Genomic DNA, 24,066 nt, shown 5'->3' on the forward strand with positions numbered 1-24,066 from the left:
CAGTTCGTCGCCAAATATCTGGAAATTAAAAAAAAAACGTTTACATATACATATATTATTTTGGTACAATTTGTTCTGAAGAGCTAAATAATGTTTCTTTACTTTCAATTCACGATTGTAAGGAACGCTGGAAGAATCTGAGGAGATCTTATACTCGACATCTTAAGTATATGAATACACCTTCAGCTTCTGCTGCAAAAAAGAAAAAGCCATACTATCTTGCAGAGAATATGACATTCTTATTACTATATACAAAATCTCGCGCAACGAAAAATAATATACTTACTTCATCGCTAGTTGCAAATGCTGAAAATTCCGATAGTGAATTGGGCAATGCTGATGAGGTTCCGTATACTGAGAACGAAGAAGAGCTAGAAAGTGAAGTTTTTTCGCCAAATACTCCTGATTTTTCTGCTGTTGCTAGTGAAGTGACAAGTACGTCAACATTCGCCAAAGTATTAAAAAAAAGTCGTATGGGTCTAAATAAATCCCGGGGAATACTTGACGATGTAAACAAATCGGCATTTGAATATTTTGAGAGCAAAAAAGCATCTAACCAGAGCACTTCTAGTAATCGACAGAGGGATGAAGATCCCGATGTTTTATTTTTATTGAGTCTGTTGCCAGACATGAAGAAAATGAATGATTATCAAAAACGGCTTTATAAAATTCAAATGTTAACAAGTGCCGGAAATAGTTTGAACAAAACAACTGAATCCATATCATCGCCCAACAAGGTACAAAATACAGCCGGAACAAATGGATTTAAAGCTCCGCCCGATAATGCACAAAATTAAACAAATGAATACACATTGCCGACGGATAATGAACAGACTCCAGAAGGCCTAATGAATTTGAACCGAGCTATTCCTGAGACCAGTTTGAATTACTTATCACAACATCTACGTTTTCCCTAATTATTGCATCACACTTTTTTGATTTCTTAAACGTGTTATAATAATATATTTTTTTTAATTATAAGGTGCTTTTATTTAATCAATTCATAATAACTTACCTGAATGTAATTAAAAGGCATTCTTCAGGAGGGACTGCTCATCTGTAGTTTATATCCTTTTTCGAAATCGCAGGTCGTACTTTTGTAAATAGTAATTAAAAAGTTTCTTCTTTCATTCTATAGAAAGACTGACATTTTTCGGGATATTTATGTAATTCTTTGAATACATTAAATCCGCCGTATTTTTATTGCCTGTGTTTGCAATATGGATGTATCCAAACGTTTAGACCGATTTTTATTAATATTAATTAAATTTACTACAGCTAAGACAATTTCATCTGAGGATGACATTATTAACCACAAGTAACAAAATACAAGTGCCAACTGCCAATTCCTGCCATTTCCCTTGCTTCTGACTTTTGTTACTCTAGTAGGCGCCTGTGAGCTACGCTACATTTAAAGTAACATACTAGACGCGCGCTACTTGCTACTTGTCACTTGTTACGCCACTTTGGTGGGCGCTCTCCCTTAGACTTCTTGCTACTTATAAATACCCAACTTACCATTCACTACAGTATTAACTTCTACTTCTATAATTTCGGAAGTACTCAAATACCATCTTTAAATAATAAAGAGGTATTTTTTTATTAGAGAATGATAAAAGCTAAAGTAGGGCAAATTGGGGTCCAAAAAGTTCAATTTCGTTTTACCCTATTACCCCAACCCAACTAACCAATTTGGCCCAAACTGTAAGATTCTAGGTTATGTTGTTTACTTTCAGAATCCTTTTTCCAAGTCTTTCTCGTAAAAGAAATATAAAAACATATTATAGAAAGGTTCACAAAAAATCTAGAGAAATGGTAGTTGCATATAACTGAAATTCTTGTGACAAATCTTTTAGCGTCCTTTCGCTTGGCAACGGAAACTGTTGTAACTAATTTGACGATTTCACGTGCCTAATTGGACCAATCAAAATGGTAGAAAGACGTGGCCAAACTAAGGCACGAAAATCAAATTTCACTTATTTTGGTATTTAATCGCTTTATCCAAGGTGTATAAAATAAAACTCCAGCTTTAATTTACATGACTAATTGAGTTGATGTACTTGCAATATTTAATAATCGTGTACTACATATCACTAATTTCAAATTCAAATGAAAAATGTTTTTCTTTATTACATGCAATTTTTCTGAGAAATAATTATTTAACATTATATACATAATGTATAATAATTTATTATAATATGCAAATTAGAGTTAATCTAAAAATGTTTAAAAGTATTTTCTTAGCACTGAATTATCATACATCTAAAGACATTAACATTAGGTTACTATTATCTCTATTTTACTAACACGCACATAGATTCAATAGAGGATAGTCATATATTAATAATAAATGTTTTTATTTACAAAAATACAATACAAAAAATATTTATAAATGAAATACAAAACATGCAAATAAAAGTCCAATAAATTCAGATTTCTGCTATGCAAATTCTGGCCATGAACATTATGACCCGAGAAAAAGGCCATTTTATTAAGTATATAATTCAACTAGCATATCATTAAGTTAATGTTTTCGGATTATACTTAAAACCAAGTACTAACATCTATGCACTAAAGCTACACAAGTTAATAATATTCTATATTACTAAAAATCATTTAAAAGAAGCATGCCAGACATAAAGAGTAAAAAAATACATACGTTAACTATATTTAATTTCAATATTAGGATTTATAATAAAATGCTTTATATAAAAAATGTAAATTTCACTGCTGAAAAGATGATTACTGTGTTGAATGCATGATTGTCTGTGTTTAATATATACTTCTTTCTGTTTTCTAAAGAAAAATTAAACAGATTTTAAAAACTAATTAAAAATTCTATAACAAAGTATTATCGAAAAAAAAACAAAATATACTTTCGGACAAATATGAAGAAACTTAAAAGTTAGGTTTTATTTGAATATGCCGAGAGTTATGCAGTTCTATACATATTGAAAATCAGCAATATTTTTAAGGGTTTTATTTCGGGAAAGTTATAAACTATATAACGAAAACCAATGATTTTATTTAAATGAACAAAATACTCTAGAGACAAAAGTAGAGAAACAACATTTTTTTACTAAATATTTAAACATAATTTCTAAGCTAATCAAATTAATAGTGGGTAGAGTATCCCTTAATGGCAATAGCCTCGCGACATCGGTTTGTCATGGATTCCAAGAGTTTCAAAATAGTTCTTCTCCAATAGAATTCCAGGCTTCTTGCAAAACTTTTATGAGATCATTTTTATTGCTGATCTGATGTTGTCTTATACGCCGGTCTAGTTTCTGCCAGAGGTTTTTAATAGGGTTAAGATCGGAACTTGAGAAAAGTCAATAACTCCAATCTTTTTCGAAAAAAATCATTCTTGAATTATGCAACAGCAAATGGTAAAGTTACATTTTTTAGAATATCTAAATACACAAATAGATCCATAATACCCTCAATAACATGTAATGGTCCTATACCGTACCCAGAAAAGCAACCCCATAATCTGCAGGATCCACCACTATGCTCTACAGTAGGCTTTGTATACTTTGGATCAAATCTTTTGCCTTCTGGGCAATGTACCCACGATATTACATGATTCACATAAATTAGATTTACTTTCATCAATAAAAAGAACTTTTCCTCAGTCGTTGGTTGTCCAATGCAAATATGTTTTCGCAAAGTTTAGTCGGGCCTTCTGCTTCTACCTGCTGATTAGCGCCTTTTTAGCGGTTCTTCTAATCCACTTAAAACTTTATTTTCCGATTTGTTGAGTTTAGACTGGGCAGCTTTTGTTTGATCATTAAATTTTTTTGGTTGTTTTTCGTAGCCACTTTTTTTAATGGTCTTTAACGAATTTCGTATTTTAAAATTAGAATTAGTCTTACTTGCAATAGATTTATTTAAACAAGCATTTTGCTTATGTCCACTTGTCGTACGCCACTCTTGTGTGCATTAACTATTTTTGTACGAAGATCTCACGTAGAGCAAAATAAATACTAAATTTGGTTAATTTTTATGTGAATTTCTCTATTTATGTCCAGCCTAAAATATTTGGATTTATACTGTAAATAAACAACTCATAAAGGGAATGTTGATTGTGATGAAAAAAACGCCGTTGTTAAGAGCGATAATATTATTAGGGAAAAATTAAGTTAACTTCTTTAAGGTTTTTCCAATATAAAAGAATTTAAAAATTTCTCTACTTTTGTCTGATTTATCTGCCATACACAATAAATACTTTGAAAATGAGAACAAGTTATAGTATAGCACATATTACTTACATAGTAAATATTGTCTCTTGGTCTCTCATAATATTAAAAACACAGCTTGGAACTATAATATGGGAAAAATATTTAATTGAAAGACAAATGCCTGTAGAAAATAAGAATAAAATTATAAATTATAACAAAAACATTCAATCTTTTCCAATCTGGGTGCTCAGCCCTCTTAGACTCTAAATCTCTGTCTCGTCTCATAGGAAGTGTTATGATACGATCATGAACTAAAATTTAAAAAATAGGCAGTGCGAATCCTCTAAATAAATTCGCAAAATGATTCATGCGAAAAATACTGACAAAACAAATGCTTAACTAAATATGTATTGTAGTGTTAAATCAGAAGTATCAGTGTTATTAAAATTTGTTGAAGAGTGAGTGATCAGATCAAATTCAATAGTTTTTTATATATAAATAAAATTTATATTGGATATCTCACTCCATGTTTTTCTCGTAATGGGGTCTGAAGTAAATTGAAAAAATCTTTTGTTACTGTTTATCAGTTGGTCAAATCAACTGTTTACAGGAAAATTTTATTCTTTTAAAAATTTTTTTGGCTGTGAAAAGAAAATTAAGGGTCAGTGATTTTATAATATGTAATTACAATGACAAAGTTAAAAATTAAATACTTTATAGGCAAAACGTCTTGATTAAAACCAACTGAATTTTATTTTTTTAAATACTAAAAATTGACAATATAAAAAGATAACGGAAACCTGGAATTAGTGCAAATCGATTAAAACATTACTCCTGGTATTTTTTAGGACAAAAAATTAATTAATTTAAAAAAGCATCCTTAAAACAAACCCAACCCATACTTACGGAATATATTGAATAACAAACTCAAATGATATTTCAAATAATGTTCCATCAGTCATTGTCAACAACGTAATGTTTGTCAATTTTTCCAAGCAACATAGATGACATAGGATGCTGGTATAATCCATATAAGCTTCTTATTTGTGTTGTAGACTGTAGGTCGAATTTCCCGTACGGATTTCGGAGAGCCATTTAGTATAGTATATCATGTCCTATTCGTTAGATGACGATGCTTAGTTCTGACAAAAATGGTGTTACCCGATTTAAGCGCCTACCATATTTTACCGACCTTTCTCCCATAAATAACAATAATATAGCTGACAGAATAGAGTACTATGGAATGAGAACTACACGACTTAGTCTTTAGGGTCAATGTAGTCTTTCTTATTTTTATTTGTTTCGATCAAACCAGATTATAATTCCCGAAGTAATTTACTGAATAAAAGAATAAAAGCTAAAGAGGTTGGAATTGTAGAATAATATAGTAAAAAATTAAGTTTTTATTAATTTCACAATTATGTGTAGGTTATTAAATTTTATAAACGCTCTAAATTTGTATAGAGGTGATAAAAATCTCTGGTCGTAAATTTATAAAAGAAACTAACCAACACAAAGAAGTAGGTCATATTCTTTAAGAAGCGATAAATGAATACTATTAAAAAAATTACTTTAAAGGGTAAGGGTAAGTTAAAAATTATTTTTTTTAAGTACATTACCTCAACTATGTCGAAACCCCGACATAATAACCATCCCTAAGTTGGGATTCAAATGCTAAACAAATAATTATTGAAGAAGAAAACTTACGATCTTTAAATGATATATTTACTTTAAAGCTTATAAATTAAAATAAATCACATATTATGAAACTGAAATTTGAATTACTATTGACATTCCACACTTCTAACAAATCGTGGTTTGCCCTTTTTTACCGTAAAATGATCAACCATTAATAATTTAGAAGCGCGCAATAAGCTCGCGCACTACTCATAGAGATACACGTGGGATAACACGGCAGTCGTTATCTGGAATTTCTGGATAACAGACATAAAGGTATTTCTTGTTCCAGACTCGTTTGGGACACAGTAGTAAACGCGGCGACAAGCGACATAAATCCCCCGGTAGGCAAGAGTCTTCCGATTACGCGGCTGATTTGTCCAGTGAACACAGCACTCCCAGTACAGCCAGTCCCATTAGGCATAGGACGAATTATACTAGAACCGGTAAGTCTGTTTCTTTATGTTAAACATTTTTTCGATTTTATTTCTTAACGTATTGCAGCGAGCTTAAAGCGCAGGATTTACGGAAAAAAAGGCGAGTTCTTACTTAGGTACTTAGTTGCTATATGATTTTAGTTTGCTTTTTAGCATCATTTTGCAGTTTTCAATTTAGTTTTTTAGCTTATTGTCTATATAGGGTATTTTAGGTTTTAATACACAAAGTTTCATCACATGTAATGTGGTCGAAAATAAAATTCATAATTAAATTAATTATATCCGAGACTTCAAAACAAAATCAAAAATTATCTTATCACAAAAAATATAAATAGACGTAGTAATGATATTTTAATGAAATATGTTAACAATATTTCTTTATAGTAATTATTACAGTATAAACATATTATTACTATATTCTTCAGTTAAAAAAAATTATATATACTTGTGCCTATAAGTTTTGTACTTCGGTCTATTAATTATAAGGGATTGGCAATGATGTCACATCATACCTAGTATCTAGTAAGTAGAGTTTTTAGTAATCAGGAATAGGTATATTCCTAATTTCCAATGTATACAAGTTGTGAGAAAATCCAGGAACGTGTTGCAAATATCAATAGTTAATATTAATAATAATAATAATAATAATAATAATAATAATAATAATAATAATAATAATAATAATAATAATAATAATAATAATAATAATAATAATACGAGCATAATTTTTCTGATATCTAGAGTATGTGGATAGCCAAAAATGGCCTAAGTCAATAATAATATATCATACAGAAATCAAGACAGAAACAGATAATGCAGAAAGAAACACAAATCAATAACTTAAGTACAAGGACCTACAAATCATTATTTACGCATGTTTGCATGAGGCTCTTTTTGGCACTAGTGATTTCCAGCTTTTCAAGGAGGTCCACCTTTTTACATTTGTGGCACTGGTGGATAATTTACATATTTTCAGGAACCGAAAAATTGTCTCCTGTTAACAAAAGATGGGTAATAAAAGCAGACTTGGTTTCTGTAACGCTTATATCCCTAAATTTATTTACAAGATTAAAGTGCTCTTGTACCCTAGTTGACGTTTTTCTTCCTGAATGTCCAACATAAACAGTAGAACAATTTGCACATTGTAGACTATATACACCAGATCTAGAGAGAGGGTGTGGCTTATCTACAGTCTTCATTAAGTTAATTATAAATTTAAAGCTATAGTAACAAAAGGTTTAAATATTTGGCTAGGTGTTGGGAGATGCCGCCAAAATAGTTTAAACAACTAAAATGTTTAAAATTTTGTTTAGTGTCATTTTTCGGAGGATAAATAACATAGTATGATTGCACCGGTTATAAAATTTATAGTAAATCTTGTACAATTCGTTTAAAGGAAAATTTTAAAGCTTTGGTTTCAACATTATTTAAAGCTATGGTTATAATAATTATATTCCTTTAAAAAGCAGATTTAAAAAGGCGATAAAATAGAAAGTTAAAAGCAGCAAACTTATGTTGATGGCGAGAATTAGAATTAAATTAAATAACGTTGTCAGTGCATGATGGTAACATGATTCTGTAAATCTCGAAAGAGATATTGCTGAAGTTTCTTTAAAGAAGCAGATCTGAAAAAGATTGTTTTTTATCTAATTTCCATTCCAAACTAAATCTTATATTATGATGGATAGAATTGATAAAGGTTAAGAAATCGGTAAGAACCTCATCGCTGCCCACCCATAGAACAAAAACATCGCCCACGTACCTTTTGTAGACTTTTATATGTGAAGCGAAGCAATTGGACATAATCTGTTTCTCCAAGGCATTCATAAAAACTTCGGTAAGAAAAGGTGATAGCCAAGAACCCATAGCAAGACGTGTTTTCTGTTTGAGCATCCGGTCATTTAAAATTAAAGAAATTCTGCTTTGGAACTCAATAAAGCAGGGAAATTAAATTATCTATGACTAGTTTGAGAAGTTTTGTGGAATTAAGGAGTATTTCAATAGTGGTAATACACTTCTGTGAGGATATGCTTGGGGAAAAATTCTTAATATCCAAGAAAAGTAAAATGGCGTTTCCTAGGATTACAACATTGTTTAAATATTTGGCAAAATCTATCGAGTTTTTGATATAATATACATTAGAAAAATCAGTACCTAATCCTCTTTAAGACATTATTGAGCCACGCAGATAATTTATAACAAAGCGAATCCTCAAAAGAAACAACAGGTCTAACTGGGTAACCATTCTTATGTATTTTGGGCAGACCATACAAAATTGGTGTTCTAAGGTTCATGGGGTATTAGCTATACTTGGAACTTTCAAAATATTCCAGAGTTCCAAAACCTTTCGCCGTATAAGTAATGCTTTTAGATATTAAATTATATTTAAGATTTGTCTTGCAATAAGGTTTACTTTTTTTTAATGTAAACTATAATAAGACTTCCATTACAGAACCAAGATTAGACAATACAAATAAAAAAAAAGTAGCTAAAAGTTTTATATATAAAATGACGAGAAAAAAATAATTTTTAAAAAATGCGTTAGTTTAAGTAAAAGTTATAAATAAGTAAGCACTACATATGTATACCAATCTTAATAGTTGTTCTAAATACCCTTTAAAGCTATTGACAGAAAAACACGCGCCGAACTCACTGGAATATTTAGTTGTATAGTAACTAAATGACCTTTGAAAGAGGGAATTTTTATGCTTTAGTATTACAAACTTTGCATAGTTGCGAGGATATCATTCATATTAGTTGTTCATTGTAAATATGTTAAAAACAAGGATAATTAGATGTATATAAAATCTTTCTTAAAGCTTTAGCTATCCAAAGTCAGTATAGCATTCGGAAACATGATTCAGTTTACATAAGCCATGGCCCAATCTTAAGCAAACTCAATCCTCTCATAATAGAGCAGACTATAATTACAAACAAAATTACAAAACAAAAAGTGAGACAGTAAACAGTGACACAGTACTAATTTATTTTGAACAGTGCCTTTTATCAATATAAAGTATCTATAATTCTATTAAACCAGGGCAATTAAAAATCTATGTTTCATAAATCTTAGATCCTTATCAAAATAGACACCCAAAGTTTTTTCAAGAATCTGCGAGCCTGTTCTGGGATCACTGGATTAATAACGAGGTTAAGAGAATTGGATAGGGCTGTTGAAGATCTTCCAAATATTATAAATTATTTTTATTATGATTTAGTGTCAAAACTTATCATAATTACATCACATAATTCACTTTAAAACTTACTTAAGACCATCGTTAATACAGAATTTAACTAACTGGGCATTTGGATGATCATTAGCGCGTGCATTGATGGATGAGTCTTCATACTCTTCTAATTTCGGAAAAAAATTATAAAAAAAAAGAGTTTGTCTTATGCACAGGATCTGAAAGACGGTTGCGGACAATTTGGATTACAGGAAGTTGAAAGTTGGCTCGGGTGGGATCTTTTGAAGCAGTCGACGTTTTTAAAAGCTACAATGTCAAAAATGCTCTTAAGATGACTGAAAAAATCCGAAGTATATATAGAAAGCAAAAGAGGGATAAGCGAGTTACAGCTGTTAATGCAATATCATTAAAGCATACCTTCTGTTGTCTATTGGATAAATAGCTCCTTAAAAAATTTCAAGTATCCTGTCCAAAATCAAAATATTTTATGAAAATGATTTAGGTATAAGCATAAAATGTAATAATTAATTATACATCTTATTTTTTAGAGGTCTAAACCCAATTGGCTCACAGATATGTACGCCGTATAAGTAATGCTTTTAGATATTAAAAAATATATATTTAAGATTTGTCTTGCAATAAAGTTTACTTTATGTTTTTATGTAAGCTATGATAAGACTGCCATCACAGAATCAAGTTTGCAAAATACAAATTAAAAAAGTAGCTAAAAGTTTTATATATAATATGACGAGAAAAAAATAATTTGATAAAAATGCTTTTATAAAATAATTTTTATAAATAAGTAAGCACTACATATACCAATTTTAATAGTTGTTCTAAATGCCCTTTAAAGCTATTGACAGAAAAACATGCGCCAAAGTCACTGGAATATTTAGTTGCATAGTAACTAAATGACCTTTGAAAGAGGGAATTTTTATGCTTTAGTGTTACAAACTTTGCACAGTTGCGAAGATGTCATGCATACTCAGAAATATAGAAGCTTATTTATCCAAAAATAACATTTTCAATAACATAAAAGACATTGATCAAAAGGTTGGTTATTTTGTGAAACATTTTACTTTTAAAACTCAAAAATATTAAAAAATATTCTTTTGTTTTTGCATAGAAATTCCCCCTGAAAAGTTTTTGTGGAGTTATTGTCATCTAGTCTAAGGATTATCATTAAGAATTTGTTGGAAAACATTCGTTATAGTTAGACCAATCTCTTATATGCATAAAAATATGAAGCGAAACTTTTCTGCGCCAAATAAAAATTCCTTCCCTGGCGCTCCAATTTACGAAAATTATTTAAAGTTATGATTATTAAAATCGATACTGAGCTGCGCTTGCATTTACCTAACCATGATTAAACACTAACATTTATTACTATATGTGATGCAATCTCTATAGCGGAGATCGCTGACTCAAATAAAAGAAAAATTAGTGAATATTAGTTTGCAACAGAAATTAAAAAGTAATGGAATTTATGTTTAAGTGATAAAATGAACAACGCTAAATTCCCCTCCTCTTAAAATTATCCCAATATGTGAATAATATGTTATAATAAAGCCTTGTAAATCAATATAATTGTTTATTTTTTGCAAAAAATTTCCTTAGTATGTGAAACTTTTGTATAAGGATCTTAATATTTTTTTTAAGCATATAATAGTATTATATATACTTTTAATTTTTATCTTGGTATAGTTGCAATTATTTGAAAAGTATTTATATGTTCTAACGGATATTTTAAGCTTTCTGTACTGATGTTTATTTGATTTGCATTAGTAAGGGCGAAAGTTGATGATGAAATGTTCGAAAGATATTAGGATTTTTTTTTATTATTCTTAGACCCTTCTGAAGTTTTGCTTTGGTATTTTGCCAATGTTTCCACTAAGGATTAAGGCTGTATCATCGGCCTATGAGATAATCTTAACTAGATACTTCTAGTTAAGATTATCTTTCACTAGATCTTAACTAAGAGGTTTACGGGATTTATATAAACCTAAAAAAATATAGGGCCCAAAACTTTTTCATATGGTACGACAATTTTTATTGAACTTGGTTGACTAATAATATCATCTAAATATCAAAAATATTAGACAACTAATTTTAAAAATTTTAGAATGTCTTAATATATATATTATACATTATGTTAGAATATTTTACAACCGCTTATGGCTTCTCTTGTAAGAGCATATCTAGAAGGTATTCAATAATATTGGTACAAAATAATATGACATTTTTACCGTTTGTTATATTGTGAATTAATTAATACTTGATGCAATAATAGTCAACTGGTTTATTATATAAGTCTCGTTTTTCACACTAAACACGATCACTTAAGACTACTATACAGGGTGTCAATTCAAAAAATCTACATCCACCATATGTTGATTATAGGGTGAGTCACCGCGTTGCTAAAAATACTTGTTTTAGCGACGAATACCCTTTTTTTCCTAATGGTTTTTTAACATGTTTTTACTGTGTATCCACAGTATCCAGAAAAGATCAATGTGTGGGGGGGAATATTGAGTGATACTATTATCGGACATCTAGTTATTAATGGTAACCTTAATGGCGAAACTTGTAGATTGGCAGAAGAGGTCTAATAAAATGTCTGGCGAGATTACCAGATCTAACACCCGTTGGTTTTTTTCTCTGGAGTCACTTAAAAACTGTTATTACATTACTATTAAATACTGTTATTACAAACGGATTATTACAAAATGTGTTCGAAAAGCCCAAATACCAAATCTATTTGAAAAGAAGTGTTTCAAATATGAGAAATAAGTTTGAAAATAGATGGAATGCATTTTGAGCACCTAGTTAAATAAAATAACAGTTTTTCACATAAATTTACAAATTCATAAAAACATTTTATTTAACTTTCTTTGATCCTGTATAAAATTTAGGAAAAATGACGATATTGACGGTAAAATAATTTAAGGTATCACAAAAGGGGGCGTGCCATTTAAAATTTTGAGGTTGAGGTGTATTGGGCTTAAGGGGTGATTAACACTCTATCCAAAGTAGTGTGGTTGTAATTCCCCCTACCTGTAGAATATTTGTTCCAAATTGCGCTTTTCTTATTGCTGAAACTTTTTTAGTTTCAGTGATATTTGCATTAAAAGTTTTCAAATTGGCACCCTGCATATTTACACTGTATACAGTGTGTCCCAAAATTAGTGGACGAAACGCGAACCCTGTATTCTTTGGTCAAAAATAACCTCACTTTTTCCTATAAACATATATCGGCAAACGCCCCCCAACTACCCCCCTTTAAAAGGGAGCCCCTTTTAAAGGGGGCGTAGCTCCCGTTTAAAGGGGGCACCTGAAGATGGTTTTTTCCACTTATTTTCGAAACGGGTAAATATAAAAAAATTAAATGTTAGTATTCTCCCAATTTGGATATGCTGAATTTAGTTGTCATTTCATAATTTTCACTATTTAGTCAGGTGCGTATCATTTAGGGGGTGAGCCTAAAAAAATACTTAAAAAAAAATTGTTTGCAAAGTTTTTGTTTTTTTTTCTTTAAATTTTAAAAATTTAAAGCTTTTTACGTAAAAAAGTACCTCTTGGTCAATAACGCTAGGAATTACCATTTTCGAGAAAAACGCTGCATAGTATTATTAATAACAATTTTTTTTAAAACTCAATAGCACGCTTCAAAAGTAAATTGACAAATAAAATTGCAAACAGATAAAAATACTAATTTATTTGAGGCAAATGTTCAAACAAGTTTCCGTTTTCCTGAATGCATAACCTGCATCTTTTTTGAATGTTTTGGGTCGATCTAAGAATTTCAAATCGGTTTTCTCTTATTTGGCTTGCAGCTGCGAGAATTCGCCTCTGAAGCTCTTCTGAAGTATCAATTTCGGTGGCATAAATAAAATTGCACATATTACCCCAAAGATAATAATCCAGAGGATTAAGGTCGGGCAATCGTGCAGGTCAGTTTATTGGACCACCTCGGCCTATCCATCTGCCTGTAAAATTATTGTCCAGCAAGTTTCTCACCTGTCGGCTGTAGTGAGCTGGCGCCCCATCGTGCTGAAAAATCATTTCCAGCCGAGTTTCTATGGGAACATCGTCCAGTAAATCTCTGAGATTGTTTTGAAGAAAATTTAAATAATGACGAGCAGTTAACCTGTGTGGCAAAATAATTGGGCCTATCAATTTATCTCCTATCAAACCCGCTCATACGTTAAAGGAAAATCTATGCTGAAAGTTAGTTCGTCGAACTACTCTCGGATTCTCGATGCTCCAAAAATGAGTATTACGGCTGTTAAAGCCCTTACTCCTAGAAAAAGTTGCCTCATCTGACCACAAAATTTTTTGACGAAGATTTGGGTGATTTAAAATCCAATGACAAAAGTCTACTCGAGCTGGAAAATCTTTTTCTTCTAACTCCTGAACCCTTTTATAATGGAAAGGATGGTATCCTAACATCTTAGTCATTCTTCCAATCTGAAATTATTTTTAAATATTTTAAATTGCATAGGAAATAAGCCTAAACCTTAGTAAGCCACTAAACATTCCAGTTAGTCGTCAAAAGGATTTGTTTTGGGGTGTTTGATGTTTGTGATAAGACTTATCCAAGTAAATAAAGTAAATAATAATAATAGTAATTAGAGTATTTTGAAATGAATTTAATGCGATCCGACGATAATAATTAATAACAACACTATTTATACCAATCTCAATTTTCAGTTATAAGTACTTTAAATTTAATCTTTTGGATAACAAATTAGGTACTTAATTATTTATTTATTATATTTAATTTTACTTACATTTGACTTTGGGATATTGGTAATCTCTTCTAAGGTTCTTAATGATATTTGAGGGTTTTCTTCAATTAAATTCAGTACTTCCCCATAACCATCATTTGCAATTGGTCTTCCTCAGTAAATTTCTATGAATTCTAACAAAAACTTTCCAATGTGGAAGCCTTCTTGCAGGAAACCTCCGCCGATACTCTCGTGCAGCGGCATGTGCGTTTCCATTGCAAAACCCATACATAAAATGAATATCTACTTGTTCACGGGTCGAAAAGTCTTCCATAGTTAAAAAGATATTAACAATTTGAATGCAAAATGACAACTAATCAATTACAACAAATGTTAATGTCATTATGCAGTATGTAAATTTTTTCCAAAGCCTGCTACTAAGTTTTCATAAAAATTGGTAGTAAAAATAATACTATGCAGCGTTATTTTTAAATGCGTTTTTCTCGAAAATGGTAACTCGTAGAGTTATTGACCAAGAAGTACTTTTTTACGTAAAAAGCTTCAATTTTTTTTGTCCACTAATTTTGGGACACCCTGTATATTTACTACTATTTATGTCGATTTAAAACTCGTGCCAATATTCCGATTTGAACTCGTCTCCTGCTGGCGCGAGCTTCTTATATACTTGCCCGATATAGTTCCGGAAGTTTCGCTAACTTTCCACGCACCTCCAGAGATGTCGGCAGAGTAGCCAATATCGTTACTATATCATTATTTACTTATTCTAAGATAGCATGTTTATATTGAGCTTAAGTCAGAGGTGATGCCAAACTGATTTGGTGACAAAATTTGGTTTTCATGAGATAAGTAATAATTATAGCTTTAGGATATATATAAAAAATATTTAACACTGTTTCTTCAGGAGTTTGCTAAATAATATCTGCCAAATTGTTGATTAAGTCTTCAGTTTAGCAATTTACAACTTTAGCCAGAGTTTTCACTTGATATAAAATATTTTTTTTAATTAATCATAATTTGTATGATCAAATTAATTATTAGAGGTAAGTGATAAGTAATTTTATGGTTAAATATACAGGGTTTTAACATAACAAAAAGATTTTAAGATAATAAGGGGTTTTAAGATAATAAAATTGACACAATCAAAAGCTTTATAGAAAGCACGGAAAATTGTTACAGTCGATTGATTCTTGTTAAGACAGGAGTTTATTTTAATAAAAATGGAAAACATACTTGTTGCATTTTTTACTCAAAAATCCAAATTAATAAAAAAAACAGATAAAAAAATTATAAATAAAGGGACTAAGCATATTCACTGGCATATTCAGATTCAAAAAAATAAGACATATTGTTGAAAAGAAAATGCATCCCCAAATAATGTCTTTTGATGTGGACGCGTAAATGGTTCATTTTTGATTCGAGGGATGTTTAGAAAATTCTATTAATGTTAATGTTTCTTCCCATCGGAATATAATAGCAGAGTTTCTCTAGGAGTAGTTAGAAATTATAGATCTCGAATATTTCTAATATGAAGACGCTGTCATATATTATACAGCACAGGAGAAATACCATCATTACTGCGCCTTAAATTTCCAGGTCAGATTATTTCACATAATGGCAATATCAATTCGCCGCAATCTTGTAACTTTATACCCTTAGATTTTTTCTTAGATGAACGTTTTTAAATTGATACCCTGCACAACAGAACTGAATACTTAGAACATTGAAAGACTAGAATTAGGAAACAACAAAAACAACAACCTTGTATGAGTTTAACATGTGCTCTGGACAAGTTTGTTGGTTGTATGTTTGTTGCTTGTATGTTTTGTTACAAACATATTCACCGATTCTCTGTTGTCAAACTTACACATATTTTCAAAAGAGGAAATTTTCAGTTTTATATTAACACATATGATAAATCGCTTCTAAAAAATTTGGAATACCAACACCGCAAGCAAAAGCTGAGGTCATCTTACGAAATATCAGCTTGTCAAACGGCTTTGTATTTACATTCGATATTTTTGACATGTATTCTGTGTATTTTTTTTAGTTTTTAGTTGAAAAATAATAAACTACCCACAGTTTCACGGCAATGCTAATTCTAGCTTTTCAATGTTCTAAGACTGAATAAATTAATTTTTAAATATTCGGAGTGTTGTTTAATGGCATATTATAATGTCAGAGGGGATGCACCAATTATAAGTCAAAAAGTTTTTATATGTATATGTGGGTCCGAAAATCTTGGTTTACAGCAGGTTCATAGTCAAAAAGCCTTTGATCGGATAGGCAATTATATATTATGTAAAAATGAAGTCAGTATGGCCTCTCGGTTGGATTAGTAGGTTTGTTTCATTTATATTTAAATAAATAAATAAATAAATAAATAAATAAGTCTTTATTTCCAACGGTCACCCACTTACAGGAAATGCAGAAAAAAAAATACAAATCAAAACAATAATAACAGAATAAAAATTAAATGCAAAAAAACAAAGTAGTAAAGTAAAACAGTTAAAACTAATTTAAAGAATAAACAAAAAGAAAAGAAAAATAAAAAAAAGAACTCAACAAACCTTTATGCCACACTTCTAAATAACAAACAGCATTAGACAGGTACTTACAGGTTGTAATACTAGGTTATTGATTGAGTAGCCTCAGCACAGAAGATAGCGTATCAACAAATAGATCTATGTTGTAGTTACAAAGCGTATTAAACAAATTACATATGTAAAAAATCGGAGCTCTCTTGAAAATATTATTTAATGCTCTGTTGCAATAAAAAGTGCGAGAATTTCTGGAGTTTATCCTTGGGACAATGTACCGAAACTGATTTAAGAGTGAAATGCAGTCTATTTTGTTGTTTACTAGCTTATATAAGAAAGTTATCTTCATCATCTTGTTAAAGGAAGATTCTGTATATGGTAATCATATTGTATAGAAGTTTTATTTCTACAATAGGAAACAAGAAAACATTTTGATACATTAAGAAAAAGTCTGTTATTCTGACACCAGCTATTAATACTATTTAATATTTCTTGAAGATGTCTTGAAGATGGCAGTCGGCTAAACAGTTAATTTTAGTGTAAATTTTCAGATCGTCGGCAAAAAGCAATTTATAACAAGAGATGATTGATGCGAGATCGTTAATAAACAATATAAACAACAAAGGACCCAAATTTGCTCCCTGGGGAACTCCAGATTTCACTATATATTGAGAAGAACGAAAGCCGTCGATCTCGACAAACTGCCTACGCCCATTGAGATACGAGGAAAGAAAACTTAACAGACCTGTGGAACAGCCCAGATAATCCAGTTTTTTTAATAAAATTCTGAGATCTACCTGATCAAACGCCTTCTGAAAGTCCATGTAAAGGACATCTACCTGACCTCTAGCATTAAGCGCCTGACACACATATTCAGAAAGACAGCTCAGGTTTGTGACACATGATCTCTGCTCCACAAACCCGTGCTGATTGATAGAGATGAAAGATTTAACTTGATTGTACAGTTGTTTATGAATACAAATTTCAAAGAGCTTGGAAAAATTGCATAAAATAGATAAAGGTCTATAATTTCGAAGCTCCGACTTATCGCCCTTTTTAAAGATTGGTATGACTCGCGCTATCTTCCAGCAAGAAGGAAATATACCTGTGCGTATGCAGAGGTTAAAAATGTAAGTCAATGGTTTCGCCAATGCCGCAATACAGTCTTTCACTATGAAGCTCGGAATAAAGTCTGTACCGCAAGTTGACTTGTTTTTAAGTTTTTTGGAGGCTTCAATAATATCAGACTCATTTAAATAATTTAAAGTTACATCACTTTGACAATGTTTTAGTGTAGATGAAGTAAAGTTGTTAGCGTCAGACTCAATGTAAACACTCTGAAAAAAATTGGCGAAAGCATCAACTATCGATTGTGGATTCGAAAACTCATCGGCACCATCCCTTATAATACCCGGTATTCTAGAATCGCCCTTCCTCATTTGAATGTACCTCCAAAACTCAGAACTATCCCTGCAAATATTCGTTTCTATATTACGTAAATAGTTATTATATGCGTTTGTTTTTACTGTTTTGAGAGTAGTTCGTATGTTTTTAAATTTATCATAATGGTATATTGTATTATATCTTTTATAATTCTTGTGGGCTGATTCTTTACTTTTAATTAACTGTATGATCTCTGAGGTAAACCAGGGAGGATACCGACGCCTTCGATCCTTCCTCAAAGGTACAGTGTTCTGAAACATAACGTTAAGAGAGTTATATAAATGGTCACAGGCTTCGTTGACACCCAAACACTTAAACAATTGTTCCCAATTTGCATGCAATATTGAATCGTATAACAAAGGAAAATTGGCCCTTCGAAAATTGAACGTCTTGGGTGCATTTCTGCATAGTTCAAATGATGGTGATTTTTCGATTTTTAAGTTATTAACATAGACGAGTAGCGGGGGGTGATATTGATCAACCCTCGAAATCGGCATGTCTGATTCTATGACCGTACAGTCAACATTCGAAATTACCAAATCCAGGGTTCGGTCAATAATATTTTTGACATTGTTTAATTGCTTTAGATCTAAAATATTTAGAAAATAATTAATAAGTGCACATTTATTATCAAGTTCACTAATACCAAAGAGAGGTACGTTAAAATCACCCAAGACAATCAACTTCTGGTTTAAAACTGCATCATGCAGGCATAGTGCCTCAATAAAATTTTCCAGATAATCATAGGATAAAGACGGCATAAGATAAATTATAATTACACCAATACGAAAATGAGAGTTAATATTTAGTCTACACCCTACAATATCTATTAATGCAAAATGTTGATTTATATGGGAAAAGTCAATAGGCACAGCCCTGAGTTCCCCTTTGATGGCCAAGAGTACACCCCCGCCCCTTGCGACACTATGAGACTCGAAGTTACGGTCGGCGCGATAGACGTCATAATAAGTTGGAAACAGTTCAGAACTTGAGATGTCGTCTTTTAACCACGTTTCAGTAAGTCCCACAATGTCACAAAAACCCGTAGATAATGAGTTATAAATTTCATATATTTGTTTAATAAATGCCAGGTTTGCCGAGTACGAGGGTTTTAAATCGAAATATTTTATTGAAGATACAAGGTTGCAATTAATATTACAAGGTTTCAGCCTGGATCTGCCATTATTTATTCATGACTTATTTACCTCTCTTAAATATCAAGACCGGCATTTGCTAATGACTAACTATATTATGATATTATTATAAATAGTATTGCGGATTGATTATTTCTTCAGATCTTTCTGAGATTCCTGAAAGTTTGATAAGCCGAAAACAGATAATTATTCCATTAATAACCCTATATTTCACAGACTTAGTTGAAGTTTATTTTAAGATTTTAGAATAAACTTCGACTGTGAATTTATATTTATACGGGATATTATCGATATTGCTGATTTACTTTAGAGAAGTAGGTTTTTTGTAATACAAAACTCCAGCATTTGACTCTAGACTTTTCATGTGAACTGCTGTTTTGTTAGCTGCATCATACGAAATCCAGTTTATCAGTGTCATATTGAAATGGTTGAATCTATTTAGCGCAAGTTTGCCTAGCATCTACTTATTAGTAGGCTTACAGGCTCCATAGTAATTTGATCATTGATAACTATTAGTTGCTCAATCTATTTCCGTTGCACTTTATAAGAAATAACTTCTTTACAAAGCTTTTATACGGATTACTTAGTGGCAAACCTTTTTTTGTTAAGCCTTGCACTGTATTTAATCGGATCTGTTACTTATGTGTTGTAAATGGTTTTTCAGTTCATGAGATCGTTGGTGCCTTGTTGTTTGAGATATATAAAATTTTTTCTCTGTGAAAAAAGAGAAAAGTATTAATAATTTTGCTTTTCAAGATTTCAGTGGTCACCCTCGAATTTACCATATAATCATGTCATAAATTATTGTAAGAAAAATAAAAAAACATTTCATCTTTTGGTCAGTAGAGAATCTATCGTTATTTTGGTCTTTGCCTTATTATTAAAATTTTTTATAAATGAAAGTCAATTAAAAAAACAATTACATATTATTTTGTTTCTGATTCTAAAAAGTATGGTTTGTATATTCTGTAAAAAGTAATTTTAAAATCATATCGATAAATAAATATATAGGGTTGTTCTTGAATACAAAATTCAATTTCGAATACTAAAATGTTTGCATTTTCACACAATATTTGTGAAAGTTTGGTATTGTTTAAAAATGTACAAAGGTTTGGCTATTGTTCAATTATATAAGGCACTAATTAACGTATGTTGTAAATATGAGTTTCAATTTTTAATAGTGCGCTATCTGTTTCCTTTTTATCTGACATTCATCTTTCACCCGTTTTTTATTTTTTCTGGCATGATTTAAAGCTGTGTTAAAAAGATGCAATTACGTTTTTCTTATAATTTAATTTAAGATATAGATTTTCATTGCAAAATGTTTCTGAAAATACACGTAAATTTTATAATATATAACGGGCACCAGTAAAATGAATATTGTCACTGACGTGAGGAAAAGTGTCAATAAATCAGTGACAGTCGATATTTGAAAACAAGTATGAATTATTCAATCGACGAAAAAATAGCCATAATTAAGTGACATTATGCGGGAAACAGTTTTAGAGCAGTATCTGAAATGTTTTCAGTTTATTTCCCCACCAATCCCATTCCGTCCATTTCAACTATTTATTCGGCTGTAAAGATTTGACAAAGCCTTATAACAAATTGTTTGCTGGTGGCTGGTGTCTGGTTTTACCTGAACCGAAAATTTGGTAATTTCGCAATTACATTTAATTGAATAATTCAAGATTCGCTTATTCAAATTTTTTGAAACTTTGCACGAGGGTTTGCCAGATTGGTCTCTTCAAAAAGTTATCTTACATTTTTTCTGTAAAATGTACAGGGAAGCCAATAATTGACCCCCTTAAAATTTACATGGGATTCCCTATGTTCCGCTCGGCGACGCACCACCCGGTATATACACATACCTGTAAAATATATACCATCATTAATGATAAATGGCTATTTCAATATCAAAAAAAAATCTTCTACCTTATTAGTTTGAATTAATTAAAGATATTATTACCGGATAGCCTAGGATAAAGGGAACACTATAAATTCTTGACTTCTTAAGCAAAACTATTGAAATTTGCTATGTAGGTAAGTCACAGAAACACGAATTTTTTCACGCATTCAATTCTTTTCTCTGTCATGTCTCATTTGCAGGAAAAATATATTTGTATATTTGTTCATAAATAATTTTCTCTTAATATTAGCATTTTTATTGTCTTAAATTTGGTTAAAATGAAACCCCTATGAGCAAAATCATAACGAAATAAATAAAGAGTAAAACTTTAGTAAAACATATTCTAAATTATCTCTTAATTTGTTTTTAAATTTCCAAATAAAAATATAATAATTTATTTTATATACGTTTTGTGGCGGAACTTAGGCCTGAACTAGCGCCAGATATACTTAATACTTTTATGAGAGGAATACTATTTTTATTGACAACGTCCGATTATAATTTTTACCTGTCTCGTGTTAACTGTCGAACACTGACAATCAAAACAAGTAAGTATACAAAGACTCCAAAATGTAAACTACGAGGATGAACAATAAAATAACATAGATAACCAAATGAGACCCTTTAATAAACTAAACCTAAGTAGAAATCTAAATAAACTTAACACTTGCAAAGCGCTTGCGTGAAGCTTCGGAATCGATAAGGTTGCTCGCTAAATTCTTGTACTATCCTTACTTTGGATTTGTATGCTAATATAATAGATGCAGAAATTTACAACAAAGGATTGAATAGGACAAGAACGTATATGGCAAGATGACAAAGGTAAACAGGGGAAAGATCTACACTGAAAAACGATAAAAACATAAAAAAGTATAAATCACACATATTTCCAGACATCCCCTTTGGTTTTTTCATATTCTGTCTCGTTCTCTTTAATTGTAATAAAGTATATAAATTACCGACTGTAAATCCGACCACCATTTGACAACCCTCACCAAGGTGAAAACCAGTCTAAACAGTTGTCGAGAAAAGACAATAATAACAAACTACAAAATGTAAATTCTAAGGGCCCACGAAACAAGATAGAAGGTATCAGAGAATCGAATAAAAAAAATTCGACCAGTTTTTAACCCATTTGGATGAAAGGGTTTTTATATCTTTCTAAGATCTAAAAAGTACCAATCACGAGAATGACTTAGACGCCGAAGAATCGGAAACTTGGCACGACTACACTCCTTTTAAGTAATTAAAATATCTACGTATTTCAAAATTTAAGCATAACTCAAGTGTCTTAAATAAAAGTTTAAAAAAATGAAACTATTGCTGGTTTTTAAGAACTATTATAAAGTATATACCTTTTTTAAATTAAAATATATTTTTATGTCATAATAACTTGACACAATAAAAATCAGCTGTTATTTTATTACAAAAAAAGGAACTCACGGTTCAAAAGTATACAAAGACTTGCAACCTATCCATAAACTACGGATTTTAAGTAACAGTTAGTAAAAATCTTAACGACTTAAGCGCAATAAAATCTTTTTATGCTTTATTTTATGTTGGTCTCACTAAACCGAAAGAATCCTTTAGTAGTGTGGTCGCCTCAATTGCAACATGAAATTTTTAACATTAGAGTTACGTATACAAAGCTTATCTGAGATATTTCTATACAAAATGCTGAAGAATTAAATTGACTGTAGCAGGATTATTGCGAACAAAAAGTTATGAAGTTTAAAGAGTTAACTAAATTTTTTATGCCTAATAACGCTATCATTTTAATGCAATACCTCCTATAGAAGGTATCGACTAATACATTTTGGAATATATTTTAAAACTGAAAGGAATTGGGAATGTACTGTCGTAATAAAAACATTAAATTTAGGCATTAAAGAAGGAAGCAAGACAAACGTCAAAGATCTTGAAATATGGACCTGATTAGAAATGAAGAAGAGAGATAGTGACTAGAAGAATGGATATAAAGAATTTTAAAGTTTATTGCCTATTTCAATGTTCATTACGAAACAATATTAACAGTCGAGTAAGTCAGAAAATAAATTAATATTGTTTTACTCTTTTTTATGTATATCATTTACGATGTATTTTTTTTATTGCCCAATTTCTGTGGCAATCATAATTTCATTGAACAAATTTAGTGAACAAATACAGAAAAGTATACTGCCAACTAGAAGGAGAAGCTTTACTAAAACTAGCTTCATATGCGAAAAGCTACAAATCAAGATGTTTTGTTTAGGCCTTTAACTAAATAGACTCCCATAAGAGGGACTCTCGCTACTCCATATACATATTTTTTTTTATAGAGCGGCAAAATTTTTGTATCCATCTTTCTTGGATAAAATTAAGAAAAACAGTTGTATATGCACATGTATACGGGATAATATAATCACTGGCAAGTAAAGTCCTAAGAAAAAAAAATTTTCGATGAATTTGAAACTTTGTAGATATTTTATGAAAACTGGTATGTATTCAGAGCCGTTTACTAATACAAGGAATAGGTCCTTGAGATATGTAATATTACAAAATAAATAAGTCTTTAGTAACTGACTAATTGCTGTAGTTTGCGTAACCTACATTCGAGATTGATGTTTATATATCGAGATGATATTTATATATCAGCTATGACTAAGTTTCGCGAAATTAATATATATCCTCTAATAGCTAGCATTTCAAGAAAATCAACAGTATCACAGTGATCTAATAGAATATCATCTACTAGGATAGAAGTAGCGCTAGCTGGAGTAATGTGTTCGCTTGATTGTTTTTGGGATTTTTGG

At 30.6% G+C, this 24,066-nt stretch overlaps 1 protein-coding gene across 9 annotated transcripts in view; it reads left to right on the plus strand.

Annotated features, from left to right (window-relative positions):
- The window catches only part of LOC126746567 (multiple C2 and transmembrane domain-containing protein), a 248,048-nt gene that overhangs the window by 74,352 nt on the left and 149,630 nt on the right, over positions 1-24,066 (plus strand). For 8 of the 9 annotated variants that reach the window (XM_050454923.1, XM_050454906.1, XM_050454914.1 and 5 more), the window contains exon 3: positions 6,151-6,304. In XM_050454923.1, the coding sequence (XP_050310880.1) occupies positions 6,151-6,304 (154 nt within the window). Of the gene's footprint in view, positions 1-6,150; positions 6,305-6,691; positions 6,818-24,066 lie in introns of those variants that run through there. The other variant, XM_050454949.1, reaches the window with a different exon arrangement.

Source organism: Anthonomus grandis, chromosome 2, assembly GCF_022605725.1.
Source record: "Anthonomus grandis grandis chromosome 2, icAntGran1.3, whole genome shotgun sequence".
NCBI lineage: Eukaryota > Metazoa > Arthropoda > Insecta > Coleoptera > Curculionidae > Anthonomus > Anthonomus grandis.